Source organism: Zingiber officinale, chromosome 4B, assembly GCF_018446385.1.
Source record: "Zingiber officinale cultivar Zhangliang chromosome 4B, Zo_v1.1, whole genome shotgun sequence".
Lineage (NCBI taxonomy): Eukaryota > Viridiplantae > Streptophyta > Magnoliopsida > Zingiberales > Zingiberaceae > Zingiber > Zingiber officinale.
In genome coordinates, this window is record NC_055993.1 from 8,112,446 (window position 1) to 8,135,875 (window position 23,430).

Below are 23,430 nucleotides of genomic sequence, written 5' to 3' on the forward strand. Positions count from 1 at the left end.
GGTATCAATTCATGCTGCAAAAATTCCACGGAATTGCTATAAAGATAAGTGATGAATTGGTAGGTGTTCTAAAAAAAAATGAAAAAGCTTGGAATAGACTTGGTCAAAGATGAGTTGTTAAAGAATGCTAACTCTCACTGTCTAAATCAGCAGACGCGTACAAAATAATTTAAAGCAAAATTTGGGAGTCAATTTTGGCTTTTAATTGCCTTTCGAGGACTGAAACATAATAACGCTGGAGCCTCTGCTACGCTCTGCTACCAACTATTACTGCCTTCTTCTGGAACAAAGTCATCTTAAAATTTTGACCTAACTCTGTTTTGTTTTAATTGTGCTCATTTGGTCCATGGAATGAAATAATTGTTCTTAGGAAACGAAGGACACAGGGAAAGAATAGATGAAAAACGATCACAGAGAAAATCATTACTAAAAGTAAAGGTGGGTGATGTTAGATCTCGTGGTTGTTTTGATGTGATCAATCAAATTGGTTAGGTCCTATTTTGTGTTTGATCCCTGTGTCTGAGTGTGCAGAAGCTTAGGAGCGCAGGAAGTCGAGCGGAAGACGCAGCTAGCGAGAAGGACAGCACGGGAAGGGAGCCGACGGGCTCGGTGCTTCCGAAGGACGAGAGAGCTGCAGAAGAATACACCGGTGGGCGAGAAGAACATGTGCAGCGTTCGAGGGACGTAAAGTCGGGACGGAAGACTGCTCAAGGAGAAGGCCGGAAATGAGTTCGGATGAACCCTATTTCAGTTGACGGAATCACCCAAAAGAACGGAACTTCGGAAGTCAAAGCAAGCTGGAAAAGCTGCCAGCTTGGAGGCGCCTCCATCAGGCATTAGAGGTGCCTCTAGCTTGAAGGCGCCTTCAGTCCTTGTTGAAGGCACCTTCAACCAGGTCAAACTGACCGTTTGCATTCGGATAGAGTTCTATCCGATCACTCACTTGGAGGCGCCTTGGGCCTCTGTTGGAGGCGCCTTGGACCTTCGGGATAGACTTTCCAGGGACTATAAAAAGACCCCTGGAGCTAGGATTTATTCATCGATTCAAGTCTTCAACTCTGTAGTCATTCCTAGCAACTTGTCTGAGATTTTCATTGTGTAAAAGGCTTCTCCGTCTTCAGAGAAGGAGATATTTTCATAGTGCTTTTCTTCTGCCTTGGATTAACAACCGTCTTGGTTGTAACCAAGTAAATTACTGAGTTCTTTTTTTTATTTATGTTAAGTTTAATTTTTAATTGTTGCTATCTTTTTTGAGTTGAAAGACGAGGAGGGTATACTTTATTTTTTTTTCAAGCAATTCACCCCCCTCTTGCCGGCCTTCGTTGCACCTACAATTGGTATTAGAGCCAGACCGCCGACTGAAGCACGAAGATCAAGACGATGGCCAGAACAAGCATTCATCCCCCGAAGTTCGATGGAGACTTTGCGACATGGAAACGTCGGATGAAGGTATTTTTTAAAACCGACTTCGATATTTTACTAACTATGCAATATGGTTTTGAAGTTCCGAAAGACAAAGAAGAGCATCAGTGGAGCAAGAAGGAGCAAGCCGATTTTGTCACCAACGGAAAGGCAGAGTTCCACCTACTCAGCATTTTGCTGCCGCCCCAGGAGGTAAGTTGGATCGGGAGCTACGATTCCGCTAAAGACCTCTGGGATAAATTCCTAGAGCTTCACGAAGGTACCTCGGAAGCTAAGCTAGCGAGGCGCGACATCCTCCGGACCCAGTTAACGAACCTTCAGATGAACAACGGCGAGAAGGTAGCGCAACTCCAAGCAAGGATTAAGGAGCTAATAACTCAACTAAGCAATCTTGGAGAAGAAGTAACGAACCGGGACTCGATCCGGTACGCCTCAACGCCTTCCCCAGAACTCCAGAATGGGCGCCCTTAGTAGATGCATATTACATCTCTAAGGACTTCGAGGTAAGTACTTTAGAAAATTTATTTTCAACTTTTAAACTTCACGAATCTCGGATTGCAGAGCCCAATGAAGCGGAGAAAACAAGTCAGAACATTGACTTAAAGGCAAGAACAAACGATTCTGACTCCAAAGCCTCGATCGATCAATCGGAAGCGGCACTACTGGTAAAGCGTTTCAATAAGTTTTTTAATTCTAATAAATTTAGATCACAGACAAAGAGGCATGAGCGAAAGAGAAGAACGGTTCGTTGCTACAACTGCAACGAAGAAGGGCACATCAAGGATGATTGCCCAAAATTAAAGAAAAAGGAGAAAGAGAAGGAAAAGACAAAGTACAAGAAACTAGAATCCTCTAAGCACAAGAACTTGAAAGTCACTTGGTCAGATTTGTCTTCTTCCGAATCAGACGTCGAAGCCTTCTCCGGATTAGCGATGATGGCTAACTATCTTCCCGAAAAGTCAAGCTCAGAAATGAGTATAGATGAAGGGGGAGGATCATCAGAAGAAGAAAACGACGATGAAGGGGGAGTATCACCAAGTGAGGTAAGTAAGGTACGTAGTCTAAACCCTACTCAGTCCTTTCAATTTATTAAGTCTCTTTCTAAAGATCTATTTAAGTTAGAAAAAAATGCTGAATTACATAGTATCATAGATAAATTGAACTCTGAAAATGATGATTTGAAAATACAAATTAAAAAATTAAAATGTGTCGCATGTTCAAATGTTTTTCAAAAATCCAAATTAAGTATCTTTGGGAAATTGAATTGGTATGTTAAACATCATCAAGGTCAACTTAGGAAACTTCCCAAGAATTATATACCCCCTAAGATTTTAGTTAATCCGGTAGGAAGGAACCTCTACTGGGTTCCAAAAACATTATTAGAATAAATTTCTTTTAAAAAGCTTCCAGCAGAAAAATTAAACGTTAACATTTCTTTATAAAGTTTTGTCTACGGAAGTTGTTGTTGCTCTAATAACCAAGAAGGCCTAGTGCCTCGCCATGACTTGAAAGCTGAAATATTGAAATAAAATGTTTAATTAACTTTCTGAAAAAATATTTAAACTAGAATTAAATAAAACTTTGAAAGTTTTTTTTGAAATTTCTAAAATAAAAAAAAATCATTTTAGTTTTTTTTTTTGAAAAATTCTAAAAATTGGCTAAATATTTTTTAAAATAAATATCATATTCTCTCATTATTACCCCGTTTTTGCTGTGATTAATGGTCTGTTTGAGAGGGGGTGAGGGAAGGGGAAGGAAGGGGAAATAAGGGAAAGGGGAATTTTGAACCTCGTTTGGGAAGGAGTGAGAAAGGGGAAGGAAAGGTAAGCAATGGTAAGCTTTAACCTTCGTTATCCATGGAAAGAGAGATTTTCTTACACCCCGAATTGGGGTGTAAGGAAGGGGAAGAGAAATAAAAAAAAATGTATTCCAATTTTATCCCTTTTTTTAAATAATTTAAGAAATATTCCAATTTCTAATTTTGCTATGCCGCCGGAGTTCAATTTCCTCGCCTTCTTTACATCTCGCTTGCTGTTAGATTATTAGAGGAGAAGATCCGACACGTCTTCTAATTGAATTGAAGGGAAAAATCATTTTTATCGTCAAAATTTAAGAGGATATTATTATTTTTTAATTTTTCCATCGAAATTTAATAAGTTTTTAAAGAATAGAAATTCTCGTTGTTATCTTTCAAATTTTTTTATTTATTTATTTAAGGTTTCTAAAATTATTATTTTCATTATTTTTCATTTAATTACTTGATTATCGATAATTCATTATTTTGTTACAAATAATATAAAAAAATAATTTTTATTAAAAAAATAGCTAATTTAAATGATAATATAAAAAATTAATTTTATTATTAAAAATATCTAATTTATATTTATAAAATAAATGTTAATATTATGAAAATTTTATAATTTAAAAAGTAAGGGTATTTTTATAATTTTATCTATTTAACCTTCATTCCTTTTCTTTTCCTCCCAAACAAAGTAACACATGTTATGTTAATGAACCTTCCCTCCCTCCCAAACAAGGAAAAGTTAAATACTTTACTTCCCTTCACTTCTCCTTCCTTCCCCTCCCTTCCCCTTCCGTTAATGAACCTTCCCTCACTCCATCCAAACAAAGGGTAAAGGGGGAGAGAAAAGGTACAAGTTTAGGGGGAGAGAATTTTTTCAAAACTTTGAAAAAATATTTTTGAAAAATTCTGTTTAACTCTAAATTAAATAGTTGCAATTTTATTTATTACAAATTTATGCTTAACATGTTAGTTTAATAATTTTCTTTAAAATTACAGTTTGTCTATTTTTACCCTAACTTAAACTTGGGTTGATGCACATCAAAAAGGGGGAGATTGTTAGACCCCGTAGTTGTTTTGATGTGATCAACCAAGTTGGTTAGATCATGTTTTGTGTTTGATCCCGTGTCTAAGTGTGCAGAAGCTTAGGAGCGCAGGAAGTCGAGCGGAAAACGCAACTAACGAGAAGGACGACACAGGAAGGGAACCGACGGGCTCGATGCTTTCGAAGGACGAGAGAGCTGCGGAAGAGTACACCGGTGGGCGAGAAGAACGTGCGCGACGTTCGAGGGACGTAAAGCCGGGACGGAAGACTGCTCGAGGAGAAGGTCGGAAATTGGGTTCGGGTGAGCCCTATTTCAATTGGCCGGAATCACTCAAAAGAATAGAACTTCGGAAGTCGAAGCAAAGAAGCAAGCTGGAAAAGCTGCTAGCTTGGAGGTGCCTCCATCAGGCATCGGAGGCGCCTCCAGCTTGAAGGCGCCTTCAGTCCTTGTTGAAGGCACCTTCAACCAGGTCAAACTGACCGTTTACATTTGGATAGAGTTCTATCCGATCACTCATTTGGAGGGGCCTTGGACCTCTGTTGGAGGCGTCTTGGACATTCGGGATAGACTTTCCAGAGACTATAAAAAGTCCCCTGGAGCTAGGAATTATTCATCGATTCAAGTCTTCAACTCTATAGTCATTCCTAGCAACTTGTCTGAGCTTTTCATTGTGTAAAAGACTTCTCCGTCTTCAGAGAAGGAGATCTTTTCAGAGCGCTTTTCTTCTACCTTGGATTAACAACCGTTTTGGTTGTAACCAAATAAATTTCTGAATTTTTTTTCTTTATTTCTATTAAATTTAATTTTTAATTATTGTTATCTTTTTTAGTTGAATGTCGAGGAGGATATGTTTTATTTTTTTCAAGTAATTCACCTCTTTTTTTATCGGTCTCGGTCTCCGCTGCACTTAGATGGATTATTATCCCATGAAAATTACTGATCCTCTTTTAATGTTGCCGCTAGGTCTTAGTATTAATGGCGTATTTAACTTACAAATCTCGCGTTTGGTTATGAATAATTGTGAAAGATGAAGAGATAGTGAAATTTTTGTAAAATTAATATTTCAATATTTTATTTTTGAATCAGTTCATTGAAGCTTCACGTTCCATCAGCCCTTAATTATTGTTGATTGTAGCCTCGGTCTTTGTCTGCTGTGATAAAGTCAAGGAACGATTACCATACTGATGGTGGTTGACAAGTCAAGTGACATTCAAGTCATGGTGAGAGAGTTAACTTGCTTGTCACAACAAGACAGATTGAACGTTTGAATTCAAGGGATGCATTCCAGAATCGACGACTTGGACTATGCTGTGTGTTTCTACTCTAACAGATTCTAAATCAAGTTTCTTATTTTCATCTTCCACAAGGGAAAACTGATTTTTTTTTTTTTTTTACTTCATTGGTTTCAAAAGTTTCAATCATGCCTCAGTGTGTTATATGTAGACAAACTATATATGCTAATGCCTCTCACTTTTTTGTTGTATTGAACTCGTGAGATTGTTAAAGCTTTGTCATGATCATGATCTTGTTGGGCTTTTACATGAAAAAAGGAATTAAATCTTCAATTGTAGACGAGCTTAAAAGGGCTATGCGACCTGAAAGTTCAGCCCATTTTTTTCTCTAGTCCAACAAAACTTGGGTGATAGAGTGCAAGTCAGTCATGTTGCTATCTTCCCTTCCAATTCCGATTCCAATTCCAATTCCAATTCCAATTTGCGCAGCCATCAATTCCCTAATTCCCTTCCACCAAAACTCCAAGAACCACTCATCGTTCTTGATGATTAATTGAACGATCAAATCCCTGACCGCGACCTTCCTCCTTCCTCCCCACTTTCTAATCTTTGTCCCACTGTTATCGTCTCAAAAGGCAATCCTTTTCTACGGTCCAGGTTTCTGATCAGAGATTATTATCTCGATATATGTGGCTACTGTATAATTGAAGCTTCGTGGTGGAAGCCATCAATTCATGGAGTTGAATTAAGAACCTTTAGAGATGTAATTAATAATAAAATCTCAATATATGCTTGGTTCGTCGTCGATGGCTCTTTGCCTCTTTGGGCACGCAGGCGGTTTTGTGCTGTGCGGGGCTTTTGAAGTGGACACTTACATTACTTGGATTCTGCATGTAGTCAAGTCACCAACGACCTGAGGAATGACATCCGTCTCCGATCAATCCCCACTCCACTTTCCGATTTCCGTTCTTCCTCCTCCCAATTCACCTCGCTGATTCCACCAACTCTGCTTTTTTCTTTCTCTGTGACGATCAAGAACAGAGAAAAACAGGGATGAAGGTGGTGGTGGAGGTTGCGGACGCAGTGGAATTGATGCCGAAGGATGGCCACGGCTCTGCGGACCCGTTCGTGGAGGTGGAGTTCGACGGGCAGCGCCACCGCACGGAGACCAAGTTCAAGGACCTCAGCCCGGCGTGGAATGAGACTTTCGTCTTCAACGTGCTCGACGCCGCGCAGCTCGCCGACGAGACGATCCAGGTGTTGGTGTACCACGATAAGAGGAACGGCGAAGAGGGAAGAAGCGGTCGCGGGCGTGGTGGCGGGCACCACCGCAACTTCCTTGGACGCGTCCGCATCTCCGGGGCCTCCGTACCGTTGTCGGCCAACTACTCCGTGCTCCAGCGGTTTCCCCTCGATAAGCGCGGCCTTTTCTCTAGCGTCCGCGGCGATATCGGACTCCGCGTCTACGCAATGCCGGATTCCGCCGAGGAGGTCCGGCTCTCGGCTGAGGTGCCGCTCGCTGGTCCTTTCGTCCCTGTCGACGAAGTTCCAGTAGAGAACAAAGAAACGACGTTCGCTCCGGATCAGGAGCCGCTGCCGCCTCAGGTGTTCTACTCCGTCGGAATCGGCGAAGCCAGCAGCGCCGCCGCCGCCGCCGCCACCGCCGTTTCGGATGGAGGATTGGCTTACGATATCACCCAGATGAATCAGGCGATGTTCGGATCACCGTCTGTCATCAGCATGTCCCAAGCCCATGCACGGGCTGAGGAGGCGCCGCTTGCGCCTCCACAGCCCCTCATCCAACTCCGCTCTCCTCCCGTCCGCCCTGGCAGTCACTACGACCTCGTGGAGACTCCACCGCCCATGGCAAGCCGTCCTGGGTTTCGCAGTGCAATCCTCGGCGCCGCCGGTGAGAAGATCGCCTCCACCTATGACCTGGTTGAGCAAATGCGATACCTGTACGTGAACGTGGTGAAAGCTCGGGACCTCCCCACCATGGACATCACCGGTTCCCTCGATCCTTACGTGGAGCTCAAGCTCGGCAACTACAGAGCCAGAACGCGATACCTCGACAAGAACTCCAACCCCGTGTGGCACCAGGTCTTCGCCTTCTCCCAGCACAATCTCCAGTCGAACGTCCTCGAGGTGGTCGTCAAGGACAAGGACCTCATGAAGGACGACTTCGTGGGTCGACTCACCTTCCACCTGGAGGAGGTGCCCCTGCGCGTTCCTCCCGACAGCCCCCTGGCCCCGCAATGGTACAAGCCGGAGGACAAGAAAGGGGACAAGATTCACCATGGCGAGCTCATGCTCTCGGTGTGGATGGGGACGCAGGCGGACGAGGCCTTCCCCATTGCGTGGCACTCCGACGCCCATGACGTAGGCCTCGAGGGCCTAGCCAACACCCGTTCCCAGGTGTACTTCTCTCCCAGGCTCGTCTATCTCCGGGTTATCGCCATCGAGGCGCAGGACCTCGTGCCCCACGACAGAAATCGGCCGCCGGTCAACGTGTGGCTCAAGGCGCAACTAGGCCATCAAATCTTGCGCACTCGCGGCGTCGCTGGCACGGTTAACCCCGTTTGGAACGACGATCTGCTGTTCGTTGCGTCGGAGCCGTCCGACGAGCAACTCGTACTGACGGTAGAGGACCGGGTGGCGGCGAATCGGGACGAACCGCTAGGCCGGCTGGTGCTGCCGCTATCCGCCGCGCATAGGCGGATGGAGCATCATCACAAGGCTGTGGAGCCTCGATGGTTCAGCCTCGCCAAACCGACGGCCTCTGACAAGGAGGCCACGGCCGAGAGCGACAAGGAGCAGCACAAGTTCTCCAGCAAGATCCACCTCCATCTCTACCTCGAGATGGGCTACCACGTGCTTGATGAATCAACGCAGTACAGTAGCGACTTCCAGCCGGCGTCCAAGGTGCTCCGGCCGAAACAGAGTATTGGGGTGTTCGATCTCGGTATCCTCGGGGCGCGCAACCTCATGCCGATGAAGGCCAAGGATGGACGGGCTACCGACGCCTACTGCGTGGCCAGGTACGGATCCAAATGGATCCGCACGCGGACGATCCTCAACAGCCTCGCGCCGCAGTGGCACGAGCAGTACACCTGGGAGGTGTTCGATCCCTGCACGGTGCTCACCATCGGCGTCTTCGACAACTGCCATTGGGGAGGCAATAAGGAGGACGTCAGGGACCAGAGGATCGGTAAGGTCCGCATTCGTCTCTCAACGCTGGAGACCGGCCGTGTGTACACCCATTTCTATCCCCTTCTGATGCTGCACACCTCCGGCCTGAGGAAAACAGGGGAGCTGCATTTGGCCGTCAGGTTCACCTGCACCTCGTCGGTGAACATGTTGGCCCTCTACGGCAAGCCGCTGCTGCCGAAGATGCACTACGTCCAGCCGATCTCGATGCGGATGATGGAATACCTCCGGCACCAGGCAATGATCATCGTGGCCTCACGGCTCGGCCGCGCGGAGCCTCCGCTGGTTCGGGAGGCAGTGGAGTACATGCTTGACGTGGACTCGCACATGTTCAGCCTCCGGCGGAGCAAGGCCAACTTCTACCGCATCATGTCGCTGCTCTCCCGCGTGATGGCAGCCGGCCGGTGGTTCGACGCGGTGCGGAACTGGAGGAATCCAGTGACGACCGTATTGGCGCACATCGTGTTCGTGATCCTGGTCTTCTACCCGGAGTTGATCCTGCCCACCGTGTTCCTCTACCTCTTCCTGGTAGGCGCTTGGAACTATCGGTTCCGGCCTCGAAAGCCGTCGCACATGGACACGAGGCTGTCGCACGCGGAGATGGCGAATCCGGACGAGCTCGACGAGGAGGTCGACACGTTCCCGTCTTCGAGGTCCGCCGAGGTTGTGCGAAACCGGTACGACCGGATGCGGAGCGTGGCGGGCAAAGTGCAGACCATCGTGGGCGACATGGCGACGCAGGCCGAGAGAGTGCAGGCGCTGCTCAGCTGGCGAGACCCGCGCGCCACCACCATCTTCATCCTGCTCTCCCTCGCCATTGCCGTCGTCCTCTACGTGACGCCATTCCAGGTGGTGGAGGTGCTCTCCGGGATGTTCCTACTCCGCCACCCCATCTTCCGGAGCAGGATGCCCTCTGTTCCCTTCAATTTGTACCGGAGGTTGCCGGCCAAGTCGGACATGCTTCTATAAACTCTTCGCGATCACTCCATTTCCAGTCCAAGATAAAGGTATTGTGCAATCAATTTGGAATCTCAACCTTGAAGTACGAGATACGGCATCATTCTCAGCAGATTTGGATAAGAATCTTGAAGGCATCATTCTAATATATGCAATTTTTCTGATACAGAGTAAATTCCTGAAATATGCATGCAAATGCGAAAAAGATGAAACTGTCCATCCTTCTTATTCTAATTTTTTTTTTTCAGCTTTCGCATTTGCTAAATGTAAAACTAAGAAAGATTTTTTTTTATTTTACAGCTTTCACATTAAAACTAAGAATTTAATTTAATTTTTGTTTTTAACTTTTGCATTTGCTAAATGTAAAACTAAGAAAGAATTTTTTTTATTTTACAGCTTTCACATTAAAACTAAGAATTTAATTTAATTTTTTTTAGCTTTCGCATTTGCTAAATGCAAATTAAAATTTTATTTTATTTTACAGCTTTCGTATTAAAATTAAGATTTTTTTTTGTTTGCTAAATGTGAAAGTATTAATTTTGCATTTGCCTAAATGCGAAACTAAGGATTTTGGAACTATTGTTTTTCGCATTTGCTAAATGCGCATTTAATACTTTCACATTTGCTAAATATGAAATTATAGATTTTTGCTTCAAGAAGCTTATAAATAAATCTTTTGTTACAAATTCTTTTAACAAAATTGATTTTTGATTGTAAAAGTTATGAGTACAATTTTTTATGAGTATAATTTTTTTTTAAAGAAATATTGATATGGCAATGAGGGGCCCACCCTGTAGAGGATCACGACCATGATGTAGGTCAAAGTCAAGGTTGACCAATGCCCTATATCCTCGATCGTTCGAGTAGCCCACTCGCTCGACCGAGATAAAGAAGACCCGATCCAACATCAATACAGCTCGGTAACACACCGAACATCCGACGCTCTGAAAACCAGGTATCAAGTATCTGCACAGGCGCGTCGAGTGGCAACCCCATTCGGCCTTACATCAACCCTCGAAATCAGCAGAGTGGAGTAACGACCGAGCATATTACATTCAGACACATCAATATTACGGCCGAGCAGCTTCTCGACTCGGCCGTGGAGCAGATCCGTCAGCCAAGCACTAAGCCCGTTCGGTACATCAACGGAATAAAGGATAGCAGAAGGCTGGCCGAGCGTCTATCCCGTTCGGCATAGGGGCAAACAGTGTTCGAACAAGAGAAGGATGACCAAGCGGCTCTTCCGCTCGGCCCAATAACAGACAAAAGGAGTATCTGTCAATACCCCTTTGGGAGTCAGTGCTGCCGATAGACGGCATGGTCAGCGACATGGTCAGACAAAGGATCGTATAGCGAAAACTTCTACTGTCACGTTGGAGATATGCTCAGCTCGTTAAGGTATTGTGTCAGAGACAATTTCCTGACATGTCTTTTCATGAAAATCATGGAGAAGCGCGCACGTCCCGAGAAGCGTGCACGCGTGCTACAGGAGCCCTGTATAAAGGGGGCCCAAACTTCAACGAAGGCATGCGATAATCTACTGTTGCTGTTACTGTTTGCTACTTCGCTTTGCTTCCACACATCGCGGGTGACTGACTTGAGCGTCGGAGGGCCAACGTCGGGGACCCCCTTCCCTGACTCAGCACTAACGCAGTTGTGGTTGTAGGGTCGCGCGGAGTCAACACACGGTCAACCGGAGCGCCACATGCCCAGCTTCCGTCATCTCGACTATCAGACAGGATCAAATATCATATATGAAAAAAGAACCATAATATGAGAGGACCAAATCTCATACTACAGTTTACAAAGACTCCAAAGATTTACATGTATATTCAAAATAAACCAACTCTTCACCATACTTACATTCCAAACACTCAAAACAAGAAAATACTTACAAACTCTTTAATAAGAAAAACATTTCCTTGTAGACTACTAACTCCAAAACAATCAATAAACTCTCTAAAAAAAACTCATATCAAAAAACCTCTTCTTGATAAGGAAAATTCCATCTCTTTTTTTTTTCACGAGCTGCCAAAGAATTCATATTCGTCAACCAAACAGTATCACCAAGTCATCAACCCCTTGCAAGATAGAAAAATTATGAAGTTTTATATCAAATGGATATCCCTTAAAACTTGAAATCTGAACATATCAAGCAAAGCACCATAAAGAATTCCATGCACCACAAAACAGATACACCATAAAATTTCCACAGCACCAAGATCAATAACACGAACAAGAATCCACCAAGAGCCAAATAGCATCCAATTCCACCCACAAAAGTATCTTGATATCAGCAACAAAAAAAAGACACCATAAACCACCAACCCAGACCATCAATATCTCTACAATATCAACCAAAATCTGGAAACATCAAGAAAGACTCATCAAATTTACCACACAAAACACCACCATATTCCACTTCCAACATCATCATTATTTTCAGCAAATTATAATAAAATCAGCAACAAAAGTGCATATTTAGATAAATGCCCAAGTAAATAAGCACAAGTCTATAGCAAAAATAAAATTCACCACATAAAATACCACAAACCACATAAGAACATTTGCACCTCAACAACTTCCAAGAATTCCCCAACTTCATCAATATTTGAAACCAAATTTCTTCAGAATAAAACAATAAGCAACTGCACCACATTCATAAAAGATAAATTGCACATAATATCTACAGCAACTCACCCCTACATATTTTTACAAACCTTCCACTGAAATCCCAACCAAAACATCAACAGCAAAAAAAATCTAATCAAAATTAATATATATCCTTGCAAAGAAACCACCGACCTTAATATATATCCTTGCATATTGTGTGCAATAATATATATCCTTGTATAAGTATCACTAGTAGCACAACGCTAAATTCAGATTCTATCACACCAAAAAGAAATTCATATTCGGCCACAAAAAAATTCATCAAACACACTACACATGAATTTATCCTTCTAACACATTAATGCAAAATCTGCACAAATAATCCGCTACACTAAGGAATGCTTCATGAAACCAAAACATGATTCCAAAACTCCATAAAATAGAAAAACTCCTGTAAACAAAAATACTCAACCAGAAACCAAACTTGCACTGTCGAATACAGCCAATCACAAGAACATAGCAACATCACACACACAAATAAAATCTCAACACTATAAACACTTGCATAGATCATAAGTATCATGCTTAAAGTCAATATTCTGCAACGTGCACACAGATTTAACATCCTGAAAAAATCTATACAAATAATCTAAAACCAGCTACAAATAATCTTTCTGAAAAAAAATCCATAGAACAGAAACTCAACCAGGCTCCATATATCTACTTGAAAAATCTAAAGTTAGTTTTATTCAACTTAAGAAATACACTACTACCAATTAAAACCATCCAACATAAGTTAGTCGTTTCTCATAATACACTATTGTCCAAATAAAATTTACATTTTGCTAAGTAATAATTAGTGCCTCATCCCTAGTCTCCCATGTGTATCGCAATCGATATGTTTTACTGTTCTTTTTTGTTTGTGTAGAGCTATGGGGAGATCACCATGATGTTCAACGGTAGCGTCATTTTGCTCATCCAACTCATTATCATTTACTTGCAATTGACTAGATCCACTATTGTGTGCATTATCATTGATTATGCCAGAATCAAATGTTTGATAAAAAAAAGTGAATTAAAGTAATAGGTGATGGACAAACTGTGGGGGTCTGGATTGTTAATGTAGTATCAGAGTGACTACCATGTTCGAAATTACTTGAAGAACCTCCAAGACCAATATTTGAAAAATGAGATTGAGTAGGTTGAGTTTGACATCTCCTGCCACCTTATCTTCCTCGCTGAACATTTCTTTGTTCTCTATGAATCTTTTGTGTAAATGAACTTTGGTGACCAACTTGTTCAAGTGCATGTGAATGCCTAATATCCAAACGTTGCTGTCCTCTGGCTTGGTGCATGTAGTGGCTAACTATGCCTCAAATTTGTGCAAAATATCTCGCATACCTGACATCACTGATCGCCATCAAGTCTAATGATGTGTAGAACACTTGGCACCTGCCATCCATCTAACAATATATATTAGATGAATTAGTTAGTATGAACATAATAAATGCGAATTAATAGGTACTACTAAAAATTTAATATAGGAAAAAAATACCAAATACTCAGTAGTCTCTCCATCACCCTGAAAGCCATTAGAAGAAAATCACCGACTCGGATTTGTAATGTATATAACTGTCCGCTGTCAATACCAAGACATATATTCTACGGAGGCATGTATTGGATCATTCACTAACTCGCCATTTTCAACATGGTTAAGTGAATCACGCCAATGATCAATATACTATTGATGCGTCTCTATCAAATTAGTGTTGGCTCTACCACTGCATGCCATTTTATGCAATGCAACATGTTTATCTAACATGAGAGGAATTGGGATCGGTTGATGCATACCAAATTGTTGTAAGACTCTGTTTGGTAAGTGAGCTTCAACAATCTCCCAACACATTAAATAGGTGACAGATCTCCAACATGCTCGACCTCTTGTACAATACGAAGGCAATAATTCAAGAACATGTTCTTCATACGGTAGCCAGATAAACTAAAAACATTATTGTAGAATTTTTATTTATATGAATGTTAAGAACCAATATTATTATACCATCCTAATAAAAAACATATAACATATTATCGTTCATTTATACCTGATCAGGTTGTAGACTGGTGAATGCATCTCGATAGGCAGACAAAAACATGCATCGGAACTCTAGTCACTCCAAACTCCACATTCCTCCTTAAATATATATGGATGGAAGGTTATTAAACTTAACGTTGCGTATATAAAAATAATATAAATAAATAATTTAATCCATTGTATTGAAGTAAACGAACCTCGATCCATAAGGGCGAGTGAAATCGACTTCATTAGTGCGTCAGATGAGTTGAATGATGGGTAACCGTTCCCAAGCCAACAACTAAAAGAAAATAATATATATTCAAAGAATTACAATATAATACAAGATATCATTAAGCTATATTCAATTACCTACAATAATACTAGCAGACCACATATCTCATTCGCCTTTAAATTTGATGCTTTGCACAAACGTCTATATAAACAGGCCAAAATAGCACTCCCCCACCTCATAGATACACTAGCAGACATATCGATCAAATTGATGAGGTGGTACATGTACACAGCGCTACCAGATAAATCATATAACAAATTATCATCCAACAAATACAAAATATAGACTCTCGCCCGTTGAATACATGATTCATCTGATGCATTCTCAGGTAGAGGCCTGCATATAATATCATACAAACACCTTAATAGTATTCAATTATTTGATATGACACCATCCGGAGGAGTAAACCCATCATAGTCTCACATATATCTATCCACTGCTCTAATGATTTGTTTATATCAGCAGCACACACAGGAGATCCTATAACTTGGAGGCCTCACAAAATCTCAACATCCTGTAGGGTAAATGTCGCCTCACCAATAGGAAAGTGAAAAGTACGAGTTTCTGGATGCCATCGCTCTACTAGAATAGTAATAAGATCATGATCGAGTTGGATATATCCACACCGAATGACATCCTTAAACCTAGCTTCTTGCATGTGATACATTACATGCTCTGGTATATTATCAACATGTCTCCAAAAACTATTATCATATCTTCTTACTTTAAGTGGACCATCCTTGATTTCCCCATAAAATAGATCCGAAGATCTATGTTCTTTGTGTACGAATAACAAGTTTGGTATCAATGGGCCTGAATTTAAATTATAAACTGGAGGTGATGTTATTTTAAACACCCTGCAAAATTTAAAAATTAAAAACAATATTTAATTTATTCATAGCAGCATAAAGAACTGACATTAACCAAACAATATTTGTAATAAAAAAATAAATAAAGACAAAAGTACAAAGTCTTATATCACAGCAACACCATAAAATAGAGTATAAATAAAGTTGTACAAGATTTCAAATCTCAAATAATATAAATGTATTTGACTTACTGAGATACAATACAAAATACTAATTTCCATCACATGATATTCACTTACTGAGATACATTATATTAAAAAAAACATCAACTATCGACTTCATTATCAACCCTAGGGTATCTATTTTGACAATTTCTCCTATTGTGACCAGTTTGGTGGCAACTTCCACATCTACGAGGTTCATCAGGGTGCCTCAGATCCACTCATTTTGTATTCGACTTTCACGTCTCCTACCTCGCCTATGATTGATCAATCTTGAGTAATCTGTTTGAATTTTCCAATTTAGATTTGTCCAATAATCCTTATGACGAATAGGATAAAAATTACCAAAATATTGTGTCATGTAAGTCTTTATGGTGTGAACTTCATCCACAAGGTCAATAGCATTATACCCTCTATGTCGGCAAATAGCAATTGCATGTAAACATGGAAATCTATGCATTTGCCACTTTCCACATGTGCAATCTTTTTCATAGTAAAGAACCGTGTGTACATGACCACCTTTATCATTCAATTGTCTTGTTGTTACAATCTTGTACACTCCATCTGCATAGTTAAACTCATCAATGTGATGTCCTTGTAATGTCTTTCAGCCTCCATGAATTTACTCCAATGATGTGGCGGGAGGGCTGTATTACAATGATGGGCTACCTGTTTATACCTTTAAAAAAGTTGAACAGTTCTATGAAATGACAAATCAATGCATACCTTAATTGACAACAATCTAGCCCCTCACAAAACATTGTTCAAACTCTCAGAATTATTTGTTGTGAGACATCCCCATCGATGGTTACCATCATAAGCAAGACTCCACCACCTTATATCAATATCTCTCAAATACTGCCATGCGGCTGGATCAAGTGCCCTAATCTGTCTCCTAAATCTGTTGAATTTCCGTCTTTGAGTACTACTGCCAGTAGCCCAACAATAATATTTCAAAGTGACATTCTTAAACTTTGTCATGAAATTACTTCGAACATGTCGAAGGCAAAATCTATGATATGCAATTGGTTCCTTCCATTCCTCTAAATTTGACATAGCATGAATAATACCATGGTGTCTATCAGAAATAACACATAATTGTCTATTTTGTGTCACATAATACCTGAATTGTTCAAAAAATCAACATCAACTAGCTATAGTCTCCTCATCTACTATAGCATAAGCAACAGGTAATATACGATTGTTTGCATCATTAGAAATAGCTATAAGCATCTTTCCGTTATAAGCCCTCGCAAATGTGTACCATCAACACTGATAACCAACCTACACATGTGGAATGCATCAATTACTAGTCCAAATGCCCAAAATATATATTTGAAGACTTTCACATTTTCAGTGCTATTGGGATTAGAATGCTCTAAGGTTGCAATATACGAAGGTAGTCCGACAAAATTACTTTCCGAATTTCCATAAACAATCTCTATGGTTTTTCTCCTCTCATGCCATGCCTTCTTGTATGAAACATCAACATGCAATGACTGTTTACTATCAGCCTGGACATTTTTTTATAGGATATCCAGGGTTCACCTCAATTTGATGGATAATGTGAGACGCAATAATAGTTGAAGTCAAATTTCTATTATTATTGTCACTGATGGAGCCAAGGCAATTTGCATATTCACCCATCGAGTGATTTGCCATATCTTATGCGTCTTCTTATGAACTGCATGAATACACCAAAGACACGATGACTTATAATTCTCAGGTTCACTGTTAGAATCTGTTTGATGGCACCATTTTGCATTTTGCAACCTATGTGTTGATTCTACTTTCAACTACCTTAAACTCCCGATTTTGACTGATAGACCATAATGTCACAACTTTTCACAGTTGAGACTTGCTGTCAAATAACATTCCTAGCCGAATTTGATTTTTTGATTCACTCCAAATATCAATATAAACATTATCTTCTCAATCTATATTGTCATCGTCATTTTTCTCCCCTATATCATTCATGAAGTGCATCACCATTTCATTATATGGTGGAATCTCACCACGATTAAGATGAGTATCATAATCACCATCATCAGGAGAGTTATCATCCATATGAATGCTCAAAATGTCCCCACCATCTTTAGAAAATTGAGAATGAAAATATTCATTGCTCTGTGCCTCATCATCCAACTGCACATTCGGTGGCAATGGGAAAGGAATCATGGTATCATACATTAGAGATTCTACATGAGGAAGCTCAACAAAATCTTGAGATAGTAACGGAGGACCCATATCGATGTTTTCACTTACAGTAATCTGAACTGTAGGTTCAGATATCAAACTTGGTACATAATTCAGTTCAACAGATCCATTAGAAGATCCAACATGAGACATTGATCCCATAAAGTTATTAAGATGCACAACCATGCTCGTGTGTTCGGTTGACAATAATGTTTCCTGTTGGATAGAACTTTGCGGAATTTCTTCCATCTCAACATAGAAGTCAACCCAAAAATCTATAATGACTTATCATTCGTAGTAAGGGTGGATCTGGATTTCCCATTTTATTCATAATCCAAGATGATATTCAGCTTAAAATATTTTCTATCCACACCAACTTATTGACAAATCTCATCTACCATCTCGTCGTAACTCAATTTATGTTCAATCATTATGGTAGCGTCAGAGATAGATTGACCATGCTTAATTAAACCATTCTCATATTCAATCTTAGCTCCCCAAAACAAGCTCACATGAATTGAACATTCTAAAGTCATACTAATAAGCCAAACAATCCTAATTATATGGTATATGCAATACATCAGTATATTACCTTATGAACTATTATTTTAAAAAAAGGAAGACATTTTAGGCCATAAAATTCACTGTTGTTAAGCTGGAGAATAGTTCGATGCCGGTGGATGAGAATCGGGTCTTTATATTCGCAGTTGGGCCTTGCCTTCTAATACTTCACAACGAGTCGGACTTGCCTTATAATCCTTCACAATGAGGCACTTCGACATGGTCTGATTGGATAACTCATGGGGCGAGCGGGCACCGCGACAAGAAGAAGAAGGAGGAGGCGGCGACGACGACAGTTTAGGGTTTAGACGCTCCGGTGTGGCTTGATCGGAATGCTCTTGGGGTGGACGGGTACTCTGAGAAAAAAAGGAGGAGGAGAGGCGGCGACAACAACAGTTTAGGGTTTATTAGGCGTGTATATGAGACGTGAGAGAAACTCAGAAATATGAAAGTTACAGCTTCTGAGAGAAACTCAGAACTCACATTTTGTAATTACCATATTATAGATAATAAATATTTCCTATCAATATTCATGAAAATAATATAAATAATAAGTTACAGCTTTCACATTTAAGAAATGCGAAAGATATAAAATTTAAAAAATTTGTTTTTTTTGGAACGCCTGCTATTTCCATCTAGTTTTGCATTTGAAAGATGGGAAACCATATTAAGTTTCGCATTTTGCAAATGCGAAACACACAAAAAGGTAACTTCTCAAAAAATAAACACATTGTTCTTCATATTTTAAATATTGATATATTTTAAGAATTTTTCCTCAGATATAAGAGATGCTACTCTGCTTTGCCTACATTAATTATCATGCAGCCAGGATGTGTCTCCATTTTGTATGTTTTTCATTATTTTTTCATGATCTTTACAAGCTTGGAGTCCAAGTGATAAGATGAACAATTTGCAAATCTGCTAAACATAGAAAAATTGTATTAAACTGTAGACTAAGATTGGCCAAGATTCAACCAAGTCTGAAAGTTCTACTTGTGAAGTTTAGTAGTCAGGAATTTTTATCTCTTTAATTTTTTTTTTTTAAAATGGACTAAATTGGATAATTCCCCCAAAATTTACACTTCTACGCTTGAACGGGCCGAGGACGACCCGCAAGGAAACGGGCTGCTTAAAGCCCACCCATCCTTTCCGGCCTTTGAAAAACTCATTTAGAATTTCCTTTTTAGGAAAACAAACCGGTACTGAATTAAAATATTCTCCTCAAATTGCAGTACCGTCCCTGGCAACGCAAGCTAGGGTTTTAGTCGAGCATTTGGGAAATTGTAGGCGGAGCGAGACAGCGCGGTCCAACTGCGAAGTAGCAATGGCGTCGACGAAGGTCCAGCGGATCATGACACAACCCATCGTATGCTTTTCCTTCATCTCTTCTTTCCAACCCTGCTTTTCTTTCTGTCTTTGCACATCTTATTAACTGTTTTCTGTGGCGTCTTTCGACTTAACCCTGAATTGGCGTGGGACTTCTTGCCGCAGAATCTAATTTTCAGGTTCCTACAAAGCGTAAGTTTGAGTCAGATACATTTAGTTGGTTTCGTTTACTTGTAACATTGTGTGTCGGAATTGCTTATTTTGCTGGTACTTTGGTTTTGTCTCCAGAAAGCTCGCATTCAGATATGGCTCTTTGAGCAGAAGGATTTGAGGATTGAAGGACGCATTATTGTAAGCAATTTGCTTTGCCTTTTTTAGGGATTCATTTATTTTTGTTTTGATGACGGTTGAATGTTGGTCGAATTATTATTCTTATTGTTGCTGTTTCCTGTGATTGGAAATTCTCTTTTTGTCTGTTAAGTACACATGTCAAAGTTTAAGACTATGGTTTTTTTTATGGTGCATCATGGTGGGATAGGAACTAAAAGAGAAGTGTAAAATCTTTCTTAATATTGTTAGAGCTAAAAGAATTAAGATATCTCCATAATGGTATGATATTGTCCACTTTGAGTCTAAATTCTCATGGTTTTATTTTTGGGCTCTATTCAAAAGACTTCATACCAATAGAGATATCTTTCTCTTATAAACTCATGATCTTTTCCATGTGCGTTTAATGTGAGACTATGTTTGCAATCTTGTAACTCCAACAATCTCTCTCTCAAAAGAAGGACCACAGGGTCTCCTTCAAGCGGAAGGCCTTTTTGAGCCTATCCGTTTGATGTTCGATTCTTGACCCACTTGCCCCTCCGTCTAACCAACCTACTAGGGTTTCTTTGTCTAGCTCAACTAGGACTTCCTTCCCCTCGGTCCAACCGACCTACTAGGACTTCTTTGTCTAGACGTAACTAGGACATCCTGCCCCTCGGTCCAAACAACCTATTAAGACTTCCTTGCCTAGTCGCAACTAGGATTTTTTGCCTAGTGTTTGGTCGTTTTGATCTAGATATGGGAGCCCCCACTACCTTCGTTAAAGGTCAATATTCCACCCATATGACTCGATTGAATCATGCCTCTTGTGCATAGTCAGCTGTTAGTCCTTCTGACAGTCCAGGCTCTAATACCAATTGTTAGGATCAAAAAAATTAAGATATCTCCACAATGGTATAATATTGTTCATTTTATAACTAATATTTTCTTTGGTCTTCCTTCACTTCATTCAAATAGATATTTATTGATCATCTTGGACATTCCCATACGATATCATATATTTCCGCTCTTTTAGCATTTAATGGTGGTATATCTTATAACTCTCAGATACTAATTTTTTTTTCCCTGGAAAAACTATCTTTTCTAGTTTTTTCTATCTATCCATTTTAGCACTCTCAAGTGTATTAACTTTCTGTATATGTTGCTTCCTAACAGTTCATCACTAATATCTGTCAAGTACAATGGGTTATTATCACAATCTTATCATTCTTTCCTTTTAGCCTAAGGAGCACCTTACAAAATATTCCAGAAGTATGTTGTTCGATTTGAATACCTTATTTTTATATATATTCATTCTGATGCTGGAGAACCCTGTGTCCATTGGTCTGGTAGACAATCTATGATCATTTCATCAGTGACCTCAATGGAAAAACTGTCATAATTTTGCTGATGGCCATTGTGGTTAATTTTGGATTTGTGTGGCAAATACTGTTTGGATGATGAGGGTGGGTTTCATTTCCAATTAAGTAAGGTGATTGCGTGTGAATTCTGTTGGAGTAATTCAAACTTAGAAATAATTTCTACAGAGACTAATATATACTCACATGATAATAATGTTGTTACCTTTCACCTATTTGCAGATGTGAAAAATCATCTTCTTTATATTTTTTGCTCCTTTGGCAAGAAATAAATGACATTTATATCAGAGAAACTAATTGATAAATTAGCACGTTGATGATGCTGTATTTTCTTTGAGAAACCTAGTCTTTTGCAATTGAACAGCCTATTTGATCAACTTACTTTAATATCCATCCACCGGTAGATTGCATGGACATTTTCACATGTCATATTGCTTACTTTAATCTGTTCAATTTTTTGAGCTATTATGTTAGCTATCGTTGTCACCTTTTGTAGCCTGTGGGTTGGCATTCCCATTAAACTGTGACTGTATGCATCATTGCTTACGTTGGGTGCCATTTGTCACATGCTAGAGCATCCACAATCTAATAATATTCTCCTACTATAACTATTCATATTACTAATTCGGCAACTGGAATATTTCCATGCATCCAGTCTCATTAGTTATGAATGTAAAGACCTAATTGCTACCTGAGGCAATTGAACCACTAATCATTGTTAGCCTCGATTAGGGAATCTTGAGGCATGCGCTATATAGCGTACACAGTTATTTTTTGTAGTTTGTCAAATTAGCTGCTTTCGCTTTGTTTAGCATTAACATCCAATGCTATGTTATTGGTATGTGCTGGACCTTATCTATATGTCGTACTTTTACTTGAAAAAGTTATATGTTCTGACCTTAAGAAATCTTCTATTATAGCAACAGTTTTTTTAATTCATCGAGAGAGTTCCATTTTTTTTAATACCAGTTGGTCTCGTCTAATTTATCTCATCTGACACTGTTACTTTCAATTCGTCATGTTTTTCGTGTACTATTTGTGATTGCCATCCTCAATTGATAATTGTAATCAACGATTATTATTGTTCTTTCAAAGCAAACATTTGTTTAGCTTGTTGCTTGTTCCACACAACACACTTAGCCAACACATGTACGCGTGCGCTTGCGCGCACACACAATATGCACAATTTTTTATATGCAGATTTAATTTGCATCAGGTGCAATCCAACACATTGAAGATCTTCCAAGTACCTATTCTCTTTATAGGATGGCTTGATGAAAATTACATGATGAAGAACCATCAATACTAAATTTGTCTATTAGTTACAATATGTTTCTTTTTATGGTTATGCAGGGCTTTGATGAATACATGAATCTTGTTCTTGAGGAAGCTGAAGAATTTAATGTCAAGAAGAACACCAGAAAGTCATTGGGTTAGTCACAAACATCCTCCTCTGACAGTTTGACTATTTTCTCCCACTGTTGTCTTTTCGCTTATAATATAGATGTATTCTTTTACATAGGGAGGATTCTGTTAAAAGGAGACAACATTACCTTGATGATGAATACGTAAGTATATAACCATAACTTCTCCAGTTTCTTGAATTTTCTATTACCATGAAGTTTAAGTTTATTCTTCATTTAACTTTCAGGGGTAAATGATTAGTTGACACCAGATGGATTGTTTAACCTGATGCAGTTTTACTAGCTGTCCCTGAGGAAACCATCGAATGTTCAATACTGTGTTGGCAATGAGTCTGTAATTTTACTGATTGTTCAAGATTATGGAAACTATCTTTATAATTCGTAGATGTCCTAACTTGTTCGCTTGAAATATGTCAGAAGCTACATTTAGTGACTTTGCTATTTTTCTTTGTTATCTAATGTGCAAGATTATGAAAAGTTTCTGAATATTTGTCTTTGTGCCGAAACTTGTGCCGCTGCAATATCTTGAAGATTTACAGTGTCTCTGGAGTCTTTGTTTGTTAG

At 40.0% G+C, this 23,430-nt stretch overlaps 2 protein-coding genes across 2 annotated transcripts; both read left to right on the forward strand.

The window, feature by feature from the left end:
• Positions 1-6,272: 6,272 nt before the first annotated feature.
• Positions 6,273-9,912, forward strand: LOC121974636 (FT-interacting protein 7-like). The gene has a single exon (XM_042525784.1). The coding sequence runs from the start codon at positions 6,555-6,557 to the stop codon at positions 9,675-9,677; it is 3,123 nt and encodes a 1,040-aa protein (XP_042381718.1). The 5' UTR covers positions 6,273-6,554; the 3' UTR covers positions 9,678-9,912.
• A 9,710-nt stretch (positions 9,913-19,622) lies between these two features.
• LOC121974642 (small nuclear ribonucleoprotein E-like) lies at positions 19,623-23,354 on the forward strand. Its single transcript, XM_042525791.1, has 6 exons — positions 19,623-19,797; positions 19,923-19,949; positions 20,046-20,108; positions 22,796-22,874; positions 22,965-23,010; positions 23,094-23,354. Exons 1-6 carry the CDS (start codon positions 19,756-19,758, stop codon positions 23,101-23,103), a joined length of 267 nt encoding a protein of 88 aa, XP_042381725.1. The 5' UTR covers positions 19,623-19,755; the 3' UTR covers positions 23,104-23,354.
• The last annotated feature ends 76 nt before the right edge of the window (positions 23,355-23,430 follow it).

What these genes read in the sequence shown, in the direction of transcription:
- LOC121974642 (XM_042525791.1), top strand. Translation starts at nt 19,756, where the DNA reads ATGGCGTCGACGAAGGTCCAGCGGATCATGACACAACCCATC. An exon ending in GGATCATGACACAACCCATC is followed by an intron (nt 19,798 to 19,922) that starts GTATGCTTTTCC and finishes TTCTTGCCGCAG; the next exon opens with AATCTAATTTTCAGGTTCCT. An exon ending in GAACACCAGAAAGTCATTGG is followed by an intron (nt 22,875 to 22,964) that starts GTTAGTCACAAA and finishes TCTTTTACATAG; the next exon opens with GGAGGATTCTGTTAAAAGGA.
- LOC121974636 (XM_042525784.1), top strand. Translation starts at nt 6,555, where the DNA reads ATGAAGGTGGTGGTGGAGGTTGCGGACGCAGTGGAATTGATGCCGAAG.